This window comes from Elephas maximus, chromosome 12 (genome assembly GCF_024166365.1).
Source record: "Elephas maximus indicus isolate mEleMax1 chromosome 12, mEleMax1 primary haplotype, whole genome shotgun sequence".
In the NCBI taxonomy this organism is placed as follows: Eukaryota; Metazoa; Chordata; class Mammalia; order Proboscidea; family Elephantidae; genus Elephas; species Elephas maximus.
Genome location: NC_064830.1, coordinates 62,943,188 through 62,956,113, shown reverse-complemented (window position 1 = coordinate 62,956,113; position 12,926 = coordinate 62,943,188). Strand labels below are relative to the sequence as shown.

Here is a 12,926-nt window from a genome sequence, read left to right as displayed (position 1 = left end):
AAAGTTATTTTTATGTATTTACAAACATTATTCTAAGAAGGGATCCGCAGACTTTACCAGACTTCCCAAGTGGCCAATGGCTCAAAAAAGGCTCAGAACCACCGAAGGTAGCGCAAGCTCTCTAGTGCTATTTGGGAACAAGGCTCTCCACTCACGCATTCCCTATCCCTGGAAGCCTGTCTTGAAGGATCAGTCATCAATCTCCTCTTGTCCTCCCAATCTCCATACTCCAAATATTTTTATGTAGTCTTTCCAAATTCATCCCTACTCATAAACTTACTTATTCTTGTATTTTTCTCATGAAATAAATTTTCCAGAGTTGGAACTTAAGCTTCTTGGGCAAGATGTATTAGTTTTAATAAAAGATTCCCGTACCAAGTATGTTTACCAGCAGACGAAAATCACTAAAGAGTGGATATTTGTTTGAAAACGAAGCTCCATTATCTCACCTTCCCATCTCTGCCTACTGATTCCCACCCACCCATAAAGAATCAGTTAAATAAGAGATTACAGAACATATACATAATGTATGTACTACAAATGGGTGGTTTTTAAAACCTGTGCTTATCTGTATTTTCTAATTTTTCTACAACGATCACATATAGCTTAAGTGACTAACATAATTTTAAAAACTCCCACCAATCTTGAGCAGTGTTGGTCGCAATCGATGTATACTCCCAATGCCTTGCACACAGTAGTCCTCCAATAACCATTTCCTGGATGTAGGAGGCCCCAGGTCTGTCCAGTTTCCAGAATGTAAGCTTTCCTTGCTCACACCCTCAACGGCCTGTATTTGTTCTAAATTTAAACAATTACCACATTGTAACTTGTTACTTTTGTTGTTATAATTGTCCTAAAACATCTACAAAATTGCAAGTTCCCTGAGGTTAAAACAGCAGCTTCTCCACCTTATATAGCCCATACGGTCCAGCATACTACCTCCCCTTTGTAAAAAATATGTGCTAAATGAATTAGTAAATGAATCTGTCAGATTATATTGTACTTCTAAACACGCAGAGTAGATACACGAAGATTTTGGAGTTCTCAACCTGAAGTCCAGGAATGACTCTGCAGAGAGCAGACCCAAAGTTCTCTGCGTACACTCGGCACAATTTTCGACAATGGAGAAAGACATGTGGAATCCAACAGAGAAACCACAGTACTGAAGTTCTAAGTTCAACTGATCTACTGATTTGGTTTGAGCCTATAAATAAATACAGTAATCAATCTGCTTCCTCACTTCCTCTCAAAGAGAATACCATTTCCACTTTCGAAAAGGGATTGTGAACGGATATGAAATTATTTCTTCTCATCTTGCCAGCTGGTCCTCACATAACAGGTTGTCCTCTGATACAAACTCACTGGCTTCTGTTAGCCAATCAGACACCAACTGAGAAAAATTCTTATCTTTCTAACCAAACATGCTCATCCTAAACAGGACACTGAATTAGGATGCACACTTGCCACTAAGGCACTCTGCTAGAAACTACCTACATAGTCCCGTTTTACCCTCAAATACCCTGTGAGCCAGGTATTGTCCTTAGCTCTACTTTACTAAGACCCATACTAGAAACCAAAATACCACAGGCATAGGACCTTACTTATCTTGTCCTCAGAGCCTAGCACAGTGTATGGGTATAAAGTAAGTGCTTAAAAATGTTCCTCACCTATAACTCCTGCTCATACTGTATGATTCCATTTATAGAAAATAAAAAAACATGCAAAACTCATTGGAGCTGTTTGCAACCAGGGTTGTAGTTATTCTTGAGGGTAGGGGTACAGTCTCTGAAAGGCATATATAGGTGTCCCGGTAAAGGTTTCTTTTCTTAACCCAGGTGCAGGTTACACAGGTGTGTCAAGTTTGTGAAAATCCACAAAGCTGTGCATTTATCACATGTGCACTTCTGTACATAATTAAACTTAAAATGTTTTTGAAAAATTAAAAAAAAAAAAGTTAACGAATTGCAAAAACATCAGTAATGGCTGAAGCTGGGTGATGAGTAAGCATGTGGACGCTTCTTTCATTATTCTCTCCACTCCTACATGTGTGTTAAAAGTTCCACACTAAAAAGTAAAACATATCTGCCAGCAAAATAAACAGATCATTTTTAAAACATCTAGGAAATCAAACTGATTTTTTAGAGCCCTGAAGGTTATAGCTCAATTCTGGCACATAAAAAATAAAGTTAAAAAATGTTTTAAAAAAGGGCAAAAATAGATCTCTATCCAGCCAGGTGAAGAAACTATCCAGACCATCCCCACATTTAGAAGAGATAAGCAGTTTGTGTTTTATCTGCCCTTACACCAGGCAGAGAGTGAGAGTCTCATGGAAAAGAAAAAATGCCCAGCACAGAATTCCTTCATCGGAATAGCCAGGGACTGGTCTCATTGATGAGCACTTAAGACTTGGCATGAAAAATTCATTGTTCTTTTTTTTACACTAATTTGCCATAATTCAAATGAACCTTGGATGTTTCATGCATTTTTTTCTAGTATAAGTCAGGAGAATGGTTCCAGAAAGAATTCTACCCTTTCACGCCCAGAAGCAAAACCAGCAAACCCTGCTCTCTCTTTCTTGGGGTGGGTAACATAATCCTGGCACAGTCAAAGCCTCTCTAGTCTTGCCTCCACCTCACGGAAGTCACATTTGCATATGCTGATACCCAGTAGCTAGATCGGCTGAGTGACACCGGGTGTACCTTGTCTCCGGGTTGAAGGCCTTTCACTTTCCCTCGTATATTCTTCACCAGCTCTGGGTAGAAAAACTCTGGGCAGCGCTTGTGATCTGGTTCAAAGAGGGTAAGTGTGATCCGAACAGCTGCAGCCGCCGGCTCAGAGTCCTGAAGCTGTTCTGCTCCCCCCACCTCCTCCTTCCGGGATTTCTTCAAGAATGCAGGATTCAGAGGACCTGGGAGAGAGGTGAACTGGACCCTGTGGGGCTCCGACATGGCTACCAACAAGTCTTAGTGGTTGTCACTGCATGGCTTCTGTTAACATTGAAAAGAAGGGCCAGGTCAAGCCAAGATGATAAAATAATGGTTTTCCCATTCAGCTACATAGATTTAGGTTTAAAAGAATTTTATTATCAAGAAGAGTCCACTGTTGAACCTAATTAGCATTAACAGATTTTTTCCGCTTAAAAGCACTCATTTTAAATATACACATTTTCATAGGTACATATGAAAGTCACTCCCAAATCTTATCATCCAGAGCTAACCACTGTCTAGCATTCTTTCTTTCCAGTCTTTTTTCTACATACATATGGTAGATGTATACTATCGACGGCAGTGGTGGGTATATAGTAGACCCTTAATGTTAGAAAACACATGCCAACAGATCCTTAAGAATCCTCAAAATTGCAAATACCACTATAGAATATTGTTTTCCACCGAATTTATCTTTTTTCTAGCAGAGAATAAACTATTTTCTTAAGATCCCTTCACCACCAGCACAGCTTACTTATGCTTGGGGCTAATTTTCACAATGAAAAAGCTTTCATTCCCTCACAAAAGTTGCTGCCTACCACCAGGATAAGAAAAGAACACTGTCTCAGGTGGGTGTGGCCAGGCTCATTTTCTAACAGAGTCACTCACGGCTCCTGCGCTTCTGTGATTCTGCCCCTACCACCCAAATACAGGCATCCGCAAAGTAACAACTGATCACATACCAAAGACCTTCAAAGTTGCTTGGGAATGGCCAGAACAGATTCTGAATGCCAGAATCACAAGGGTTTACGGTATATATGCAAATACTGGCCATATATTTAGGTTGTGTGTGTGTGTGCATGTACACATGCACAATAGGTATAAAATTGTGTCCTCCTTTTATAAACTCACATTCTACTGCAAACTTTCTACCATATCGATAAAGGTATTCGTCACAGCCTCGTTTGTATAAGAAATATGGAAGGAACCTGAATGTACAGCAATAAGGCAACAGTTGAATACATTGTAGTTTTGTTGAATTATAAGGTCTCTTCATACAGTATCAAGACATTTCCCTTTGCTTGTCATATCTCTCACAAGTACTTTCCTGGTTTGTCATTTCCTGTTTAACTTTGCTGAGAGTAAGATAGGATGACAAACAGTTTAACTTTTTACGCAGTCATAACTGGGCTCTTTTCCTTATGACATCTCCCACTTCTTTTATGTCTAAAATGTCCTTCTCCAACCAGATCTTGTATAAGAATTTATCTACTTAGTCTTTTATAGACATATTTTTCATATTTAACTGTTTAATGCAAGTAGAATTTATTATGCTATGAGATATGATAGAAACCAACTCTCCTTGGTTTCTTCCATCATCAATCAAGCACTGATCGAATATTTGAACCAAGCATATAAAATTTTACATGCAGTTTAAAAGGGTTAAGGGAATTTAATTAGCTGTTTGTAAAAAGAGTTCGTAATTGTTTAGGGGAATTCAATCTGCTAAACCGGTATCTTAATTGAAACTTTGTCAAAGATCCAGTAATTTTTTATATGAAAATTCTTATATTTGTAAATAAAAAGATTTGTGAGTAAAACTTATATGCTCAAAAAAAGCTGAACCTTTAAATATGCAACTTCAATGAGTTGAACAGTGTTCTACACACAAAAGCATTCCTCTTAAGAGGCCTGATGGGCAGACCACCTGACCCATTGTTTGCTTTAGCCTTTTGGGCTCAGCCCTCTCTTCTGTGAAGTGCAGCTGGGGAATGAAGAAAGCCAGGTACCCAAACTTTAAAGACTACCACCAGTAACTAGTTGCCATCGAGTCAATTCTGATTCACGGTGACGCCATGTGTGTCAGAGTAGAGCTGTGATCCATAAGGTTTTCAACAGCTGATTTTTTCGGAAGTGGATCACCAGGCCTTTATTTCAAAACACCCCTGGGTGGACTTGAACCTCCGACCTTTCAGTTAGTGGCCAAGCGTTTCATCATTTGCACCACCTAGGGACTATCAGAACTATAAAATAGTCGCAAGGATTGTGTGGGGCAGTGAGAGTGACGGGGATTTTAGCAAACTAGATAAAGTTCTGGTAGCTCGGTGATTAGGAGTTCAGCTGCTAACCAAACCGTCAGCAGTTAGAATCTACCAGCCACTACTTAGAATCACCATGGGGCAGTTCTACTCTGTCCTATAGGGTTGCTGTAAGTCAGAATCAACTGGACAGCAATGAATTTCAACAGGTTGGATAAAGCATGCGCCTCTAAATAAATGCCCAAGAAATGTCAAAAAAAAAAAAAAAAAGCATTCCTCTTAAAAAGTTCCAACTGATATTATCCAAGGAATGCTATACCCATTTACTCAAGCTTCCTTTTGTACCTCGGGTTATTCCCAGGAATTGCAGGTTTTGGCTATTGTGAGCAGAATCTTTTAACCATTAAGTTTTAAAGCTGGTTAGTGATTAAACTGAAAAACTAACTGAACTTTATATGCTGATTGTGTCATTAGTCCTTTTACTGAACTCTTATTAATAGTTTCCCCTTGCTTTTTTTTTCTTTCAACTAGGCAATCCTATCATCCACCAAAATAGTAATTTTGTCTTTCTCTTCCTGAAAAATTATATTTCTTATTTTTCTTATTGCATTGTCTAGAACTTCCAGAATAACAATAGACAATATTACATATATATACGTTAGTAAACATTATATTCTTTACCACTTTCCTTGACTCCTCTAGGTCCAGTACAATGTTGATTTAATATTCCTTTGGCACAACGGTTAATCACACAGCTGCTAATCAAAAAGTCCACCGTTCCAACTCACAGTGGATCTGTAGGAGAAATATATGGTGGTCTGCTTCTGTAAAAACTACAGCCTTGGAAACTCTACTGGGCAGTTCTACCCTACTCTATAGGATCATTGTTGAGTCTGAATCCACTTCAAGGCAATAGGTTTTTTATTCTTTACCCAAGAGCTGTGGTGGCTCAATGTTTAAGCTGCTAACTGAAAGGCTGGTGGTTGGAACCCACCCAGCAGCTCCTCTGGAGAAAGACCTGGTGGATCTACTGCCATAAGGATTACAGCCAAGAAAACCCTTTGGGGGCAGTTCTACACTGTCACGTGGGGATCACTATGACTCAGAATCGACCCAAAGGCACCTAACACCATTCTTTACCCAGTTATTAAAATATCACTTGACTCTGAAAATTAAGAATTTTTAAATTAGTAAACTGTGTTGATATATCGGTCTGTCTTTAAAAAAGTAAATGACAGTTTCTAAAACTAATTCACAGAACTTAAGACAAAGCCGACTCCAAAGAAACACCAAGCTGTGGACAACCAGTACCTTAAAACCCACTTACAACCAAAGCCTCTGTATAACAAAACGCTTACAGGAAATGCGGGCGGACCGCTACCTTCTCCAGCAGGCTACCTTTTCCAGCAGTCGGTGACTCTAAACTCCGATTCTAACTTGAGCGCCGGAATGAATCCTTGGGGTCTGTGACACTGCGATTTTTCTTAAAATTATATTTCCTGCCTGGCGTACGGAGGTTTGAGCAGAGACTTGTGCTGGCCTGCTATTAACCGTTTCCACTTCACGGTTTCATTTTAACGTATTGCAACTACGCTTGGCATTTGTCGCCCTGTTGCCGCAACAGCCCGATCGCAACTTCTCTCAAAGTGTCAAACTGCAATAGGGCTTGCAGAGCCCGGTCCTTACAAAGACACGCACCTTTGTCCCCAGCGCCGACGAAACTACAGCCCTGCGGGCCGCAGACGTTCCCCCACGGCTGTCCTCATGCCGGCCCGGGACCCCAGGCTACGGCGCTGCTAACGGCCGGCTCCCCAGGCATGTCTTCCCGCGGGCGGCCGGCCGGAGCCGCGGCCCATGGCCGGCCCCAACGCGCCCGGGGAGCCTCTTCAGCCGTTCTGCGCGGAGGCCAACGGAGAAAAAGGTGGAGAAATGCCCTCTCGAGGTCCGGGAGCAACTCGGGGGATCACCGGGCAGACTGCCAGAGGGCGCCCCTTGAGAACTTGCTGCGGCGGACCCAGACCCCCGAAAGCGGCTGCCCGAACGCCGGCCGCGGTAAAAGAGTGGTCCAGCGAAACCAGGCGGCGGGAGAGCTGACCTATCACCCGCCTGCAGAGTGTGGCGTCCGGAGCTCCGGGGAGCGCAGAGACAAGGGGGACCCTGGCCTCGCGGCTGCGGCCGAGCACAGCCCTTCCGGAGCGGGGCCCCGAGCTCCGGGGGCGGCCGGTTTCCAGGTCGCGCCGAGGTCCGTCAGGGGAACTTCTGGGCGCCGCGACGGGCCGGCTGGTGCCACAGGCTCGAGAATGGCCCCGGGGCCCGCTCGGGGATAACGGCCGTAACGGAAGCGCCACGGCGGTAAGAAGACTAGAGTCCCCCAAGGCCCGGGAGGCAGGGTGGGCCGCGAGGCCAGCTCCCTCACGCGCTCGACCGGCCGCACCGTCGTCCCCGCCGCCCCAGCCTCAGACCGCGGGCGCTTCGTTGTCACGAGCCGAAGGGAGGGGGAAGGAGCCGGGAGTCTCTGCGCTCCGACGCGCGGAGACCAAGGCGCCCGAATCACGTGCCACTCGGCCGGCCAATGAGATCTGGCAGGCGCGGTGACGTCAGAGCAGCGGCGTGGCCGATGACAGCCGGCCCCTGTCACGTGGCCAGGCCCACTCCAATGGGCGGTGCCGGGGCCACCTGATGTTCCCGACGGCCAGTGCGTCGGCGGTGGTTGGGTGGTAAGATGGCGGCTGTGAGTCTGCGGCTCGGCGACTTGGTGTGGTGAGTCCGGGCGGCGGGGGACAAGTGAGATGCGTCGGGGATCTGCTCTTCTGGGCGCAGGGTTCACGGCCAGCCCCGGAGCTGCCTTTCTATGCACTCCAGGCCACGGAGAGCGGGGAAGACGAGGTGCCGGTGCTGGGAGCGACGCCGGGCGGAAGGGGCAGTCCGGCCCCAGGGGACGGAGGCCGAGGGTGGCCGCGGGGGGCCCGGCTCTGAGCCCCGAGGCTACCCCGAGGAGGGCTGCATTCCGGCCCGGACGCCGACGGCCACCGCGATGGGAGCCTCCGGCGCCGCGCGGCTTCCGCGGCCGCCGGGTTCGCGGGGTCTTGGCTTGGGTTCCCCGAAAGCCGGGGAGCCCGCCGGGCCAGTTCGCCGGGGCAGGCCCTTCAAAACCTGCGTTGCAATGGAACTGACGTGTACGGGCGGCTCGGCCGGGGTTCTTGAAACCGGACTGCTGGCGCTGCCGCGTGAAGAAATGGAGGGGGGACTTCTCCTTGACAACCGAAGGCTTGGCAATGACCAGTGCCTTCTTGGGTGCCTCATGGTCTGCTTCTGTGTCCCAGACAACCACCCAAACCAAGACTGACTGTCGCCTCCTCCCTGGAGCTGCGTAGCTTGTTTCTCGACCCAGAGGAAGGCTTCTGTTAGCATTTGTCAAAGCCAGACTGGTCTCGTGGTGAATTAAAGCAGACTTTGTAAAGGGAAGTCTATGTTTACGGAGGAAACCGTCCCCCACCCCGGTCACTGGGAGGCTCTAGACAAGTGGCTCTTGATGGTTTTGTTGTTCTGTATTCTTTGTCAGCCGAAGAATGCTAGTATCTACTATCTACGTACATACGTATACCATTTTCCATTCTGTTTCTGAGGGTTTTGGGCCTTCTTGGGCCCAACCTTGGAATCCAGATTAAGAACTCCTTTTGGCCGGTTTTTGTTCTGGCACTTGAGGGTGCAAGCCGAGATTTAGGAAAACAAATTGCAGTTTGAGTGGGTTGAAGGAGATGGACTGGCTTTCCCAGGGCAACTGCTGACTCTGTGTTTTCTCTAGGGGGAAACTCGGCCGATATCCTCCTTGGCCAGGAAAGGTGAGTGTCTTGCTACTAAAGGAAGACATCCAAACCTGGGTTTGGGGAAGTGGGGAATGAATGAATGCAGGTTTCTAACGTTGAGTAAAACTGAGCCTGTTTAAATAACACTCATTCAATTTTTCTTCCTAGTATCAGCTCATTCACAAAAGGCCATATAAACCAGATCATTTAGCCTGCAGCAAACACTTATTTCTTGAATAGGAGATGAATTATGAAGTCTTTTTTTTTTTTCTGACCGAGGAAATCACTTCTCATTGAATTAAGCTTTATGTTTAAATCTAACTAAAGTGTGGGGAGGGGGACGAGTATCTAGGAAGGGAGAAGTCTAAATGTAGGTTAGTAAAAAGTCAGAGTATTTTTGTCCCAACTAAGTTTAAATCTTCTCTCCGTTTTACCATATGTGCTGCTCCAAAGTGTCTTTCCAAAAGTTGGCATTCTGAATTCTTCACAAGGCAGTCCATCACAGCTTTCCAAATGTTCAGTTTTTATATTCTTGCCAGGAGCCAGTAAATGTCTTCAGATTGTCTCTTTGGAATATGGCATTTTCAGTGACCCTCTTGCCCTGCCTTTTCATTGTTATCTGCCTTATTAACTCCCCCTGCACGAGAAGTATTTTTTAAGAGTGTCCTCAACACTTTTTCAGCAATGGGTATGAGACAGAGTCACATTGAGGGAGAAATGATGCTGATCTTAGTTTGAGCTGCTTTTAAAACCAGGCCACTGCAGTAAAAGGGATGTTGTGCCAAGTGCTGTACCACATGTTAGTTATAGGGAACTTCCAGAGTATTTTGACATTTTCACATATCTCAGTAGAAAAGTGCCAGATTTGGATGTATACTAGGCCTTGGGTTTTTTTAATATACATTTCTCTTGTTTCACCTTATTTTTCTTACTAGTTTACAGCTGTGAAAAATTACTTTCTCGTGGACTATGTTACCATCAAACCTTTTCTTCCCTTTTATCCCCCAGATTGTGAATCCTCCCAAAGACTTGAAGAAACCACGTGGAAAGAAATGCTTCTTTGTGAAGTTTTTTGGAACAGAGGATCAGTGAGTAGTCCTCCCCAAGAATTTCACTTTGCTTTTGTTTGGAAGTTACCCTGGGTCTGAGCTACTTCGAGAATATTCTAGGGATCCTATTTTAGTATTACTATAGCCTGCAAGAATAGCATACCAAACTGGCTTAATTCCTAAATGGAAGGTGCAGTTTTTATTGCAGATGTTGCTGTGGGCAACTGTCCTGGGGCCAGTGACAATTTCAGTCAAGCAAGGACTGAAGTTCATTACCTTCTAAATGTGCTAACTACATTGAGTTTCTTGCACCTCTCTTTACGCACCTCACTAGGCAGTTCCTGTGACAAGAGCCATGTTTAGGTCTCTTTTGATGGCTGTGTATCATTGTGGTTTGTGCGTGAGGTATACAGTGAAAACTCAAATTTGCTTTATCTTGATAGAGATAATTGTTTAATTCTATTCTCTACTGTAAAACTAGATGATTTGCCTTAATATTGTAGCAGTAAAGTTTTTTAGCCAGATCTGTCCTAGGTTGAGGAAACCAGGGCCATTAATTTGAGATTCTTTGACCTGACTCTCCAGGGCTATGTAAGAAGTCATAATGAGAGGAAGAGCATGTATAACTTGAGTTTCTAGTGATTTGCTTTGCTTTCTTGTCACTATATCATGTTTGATTACCTGAGCCTAGCTAGATGGGTCGATCTCTTTAAGTAGTTGTATTTTTATTTATGATCCTTACAGGGAAATGTAGCTTTGGGTTTGGAAAATGTCTCTTGACTTCTCTGATAAATCTAATACTTGACCATTGTTGCCAGTGAGTCAGTTCCAACTCTTAGCGACCCTATAGGACAGGATAGAACTGCTGCATAGAATTTCCAACACAGTAATTTTTATGGAAACAGACTGCCACATTTTTCTCCCTCAGGGCAACTGGTGGGTTTGAACTGCCAACCTTTCAGTTAGCAGCTGAGCACTTAACCACTGTGCCACCAGAGCTCCTTAATCTAATGTTAGGTGGTTAATATGCTTTCCTAGAAAGTAATATATAATAGTATAGGTGAAAATCCTGTATAAACCCTGTTTTTAACTCATTCTGGAGTTTATACAGTGGAGTCCTCTCTCTGGTTTAGTGTCTGCTTTAACAATATAAATATATCGATATACCCAGCCCCCAATTCTTTATCACAAACCAACTCAGTAGGCTTACGGTGGCATCATTTCAAGGGAGTCCCAGCCTGCAGCTGTGAGAGCCAAAGACACTCTGGAAGAGAAACTGTTCTTCAGTGACATGAATTCCGTAAGAACGATTGTCCCGATGCATAAAAGTAAGTGTTGATTATTCATCCACAGTCTGCATTGCTTCACAATGAAGCTTCTCTTAGGCGCTCGGGTAGATGGACAAGATATAAATGTTTCAGACAAGATTACATTCAAAATGAGCAATGCAGGTAACTTTCGTTGTTGTTGAAAATACACACAGCAGAACACACACCAGTTCAACAATTTCTACATGTACAGTTCAGTGACACTGACTACATTGTTTAAGTTGTGCAGCCATTCTCACCCTCCTTTTCTCCCCATTAATGTAAACTCTCTGCCTTCTAAGTTTCCTGTCTAATCTTTTAAGTTGCTGTTTTCAGTTTGATTCTCTATGGATCTTAAAAGAGCACAATGCTCAAGGCAGACATTGTTTATTAAGCTAAAATATGGTTTTAAGAAGACTTCGAGGGATATTTTTGGTTTACAGTAGTTTTAGGGGTTCATCCAGCCTCCATGGTTCCAGAAAACCTGGATTCCTTGAGAATTGAAATTCTTTTCCTGAAATTTCCCCCTTTTGATCAGGATTCTTCTCTAGAATCTTTAATTAAAATGTTCTGTAATGGTAGCCAAGCACCATCTAGTTGTTATGGCAAAGGAGGCAGTTGTTCATGGATACAGTTAGCTACACGTTCCATTTCCTCCTCCTATTCTTGACTCTTTCTTCTTTTGTTGCTTCAGGCAGGTAACTCTTAAATGATTCTAGATGAGAGAGGGACCAGTGGAGAGCAGTGAGGCCAGAGCTGGATGTAAGCAACAGGATTTGAATCCAGTTCTGGAGGATAGATCAAATATGGATAGGCAGGAACGGGAAGGGAGTTCCAGGCAGTGGGGATACTGTGAACAACAGCTGGGCAATAAGTGGGCTGTTTGGGGCAGGGAGAGAGGCTCCCTCCCTGCCTGAGTGAAGAGCTTGTGCTTGAGAATAACAGATGGTATGCTTGGCGCAAACTTGGTTGGCTAAATAAAGAATTGCACAAGTCTGAAACAAAAATGGGAACTCATGGAAAGTGGAACTGAATCAGATTACAGAGGGCTCAAAGCCATTGTTTTGTTATGGTAATTTATTTTTTAATGGTGGAAGGCACGAGAGTTAACTGTGACCCCTGTGTAAAAGAAATAGTTGACATGGGACACAGAAAATTAGAGTTGAGTGAGTTTCCGTGCTTAACCAGGCAAACGGGTGAAGCCAGTGATAAAGGATGGGCTTGACCGGACACAGAAATAGCCTGATGGTATTGGTGGTTGGTGGCAGTGATGGGGGCAATGATGTGATTTCTGAAAAACTAGCAAGCTCTTTGGGGCATTTATAAGCATAGTGGATACAGGGCAACTGCTAGATACGATATCTTTAAGCCTTTAAAAAGCTATAAAAATGAAGTCATCCCTCAACTAACATGCTATCTTTTTTGTGGGTAGACATCTGATTCAGAGAAAGGAAATAGAAGGTAAGCATTTCCCTGTAAAAAGGAGAAGAGTTCCTCAAGGATTGGTGTCAAGGCAAATTTTAGTTAGTCTTTTTCTGTTATCTGAAGATAAAACCTGAAGTGGCAAGTGGCATCGGATTACTGTGGGGCAAGAGCTTTGGATCTTTTACCAGCCTGGTGTGCATTCAGACTCCGGTTCTGCCGCCTCTGTGATTTAGGTGAGCTGTTCCACCTTTCCTGTCCTCATCCACATATGGGGATAACACCCCCTACCTTGTCCTGGGGAAGGAAAAGTAGGATCGCTCATATAGAGTGTGGTTTGGCATGCAAGCAGGTGTTCAGCAAGCACAAGACAAGGGTA

At 44.2% G+C, this 12,926-nt stretch overlaps 2 protein-coding genes across 8 annotated transcripts in view; one reads left to right on the top strand and one right to left on the bottom strand.

The window, feature by feature from the left end:
• The window catches only part of UBN1 (ubinuclein 1), a 29,863-nt gene extending 22,342 nt beyond the window's left edge, over positions 1-7,521 (bottom strand). For 2 of the 3 annotated variants that reach the window (XM_049902621.1, XM_049902623.1), the window contains exons 1-2: positions 6,322-7,521; positions 2,700-2,987 (exon numbers count right to left, since the gene is read on the bottom strand). In XM_049902621.1, the coding sequence (XP_049758578.1) occupies positions 2,700-2,948 (249 nt within the window). In that variant the 5' untranslated portion in view covers positions 2,949-2,987; positions 6,322-7,521. The remainder of the gene's footprint in view (positions 1-2,699; positions 2,988-6,321) is intronic. The other variant, XM_049902622.1, reaches the window with a different exon arrangement.
• A 118-nt stretch (positions 7,522-7,639) lies between these two features.
• The window catches only part of GLYR1 (glyoxylate reductase 1 homolog), a 42,474-nt gene continuing 37,187 nt past the window's right edge, over positions 7,640-12,926 (top strand). For 2 of the 5 annotated variants that reach the window (XM_049902625.1, XM_049902624.1), the window contains exons 1-3: positions 7,640-7,723; positions 8,769-8,805; positions 9,778-9,857. In XM_049902625.1, the coding sequence (XP_049758582.1) occupies positions 7,686-7,723; positions 8,769-8,805; positions 9,778-9,857 (155 nt within the window). In that variant the 5' untranslated portion in view covers positions 7,640-7,685. The remainder of the gene's footprint in view (positions 7,724-8,768; positions 8,806-9,777; positions 9,858-12,926) is intronic. The other 3 variants (XM_049902628.1, XM_049902627.1, XM_049902626.1) reach the window with 2 other exon arrangements.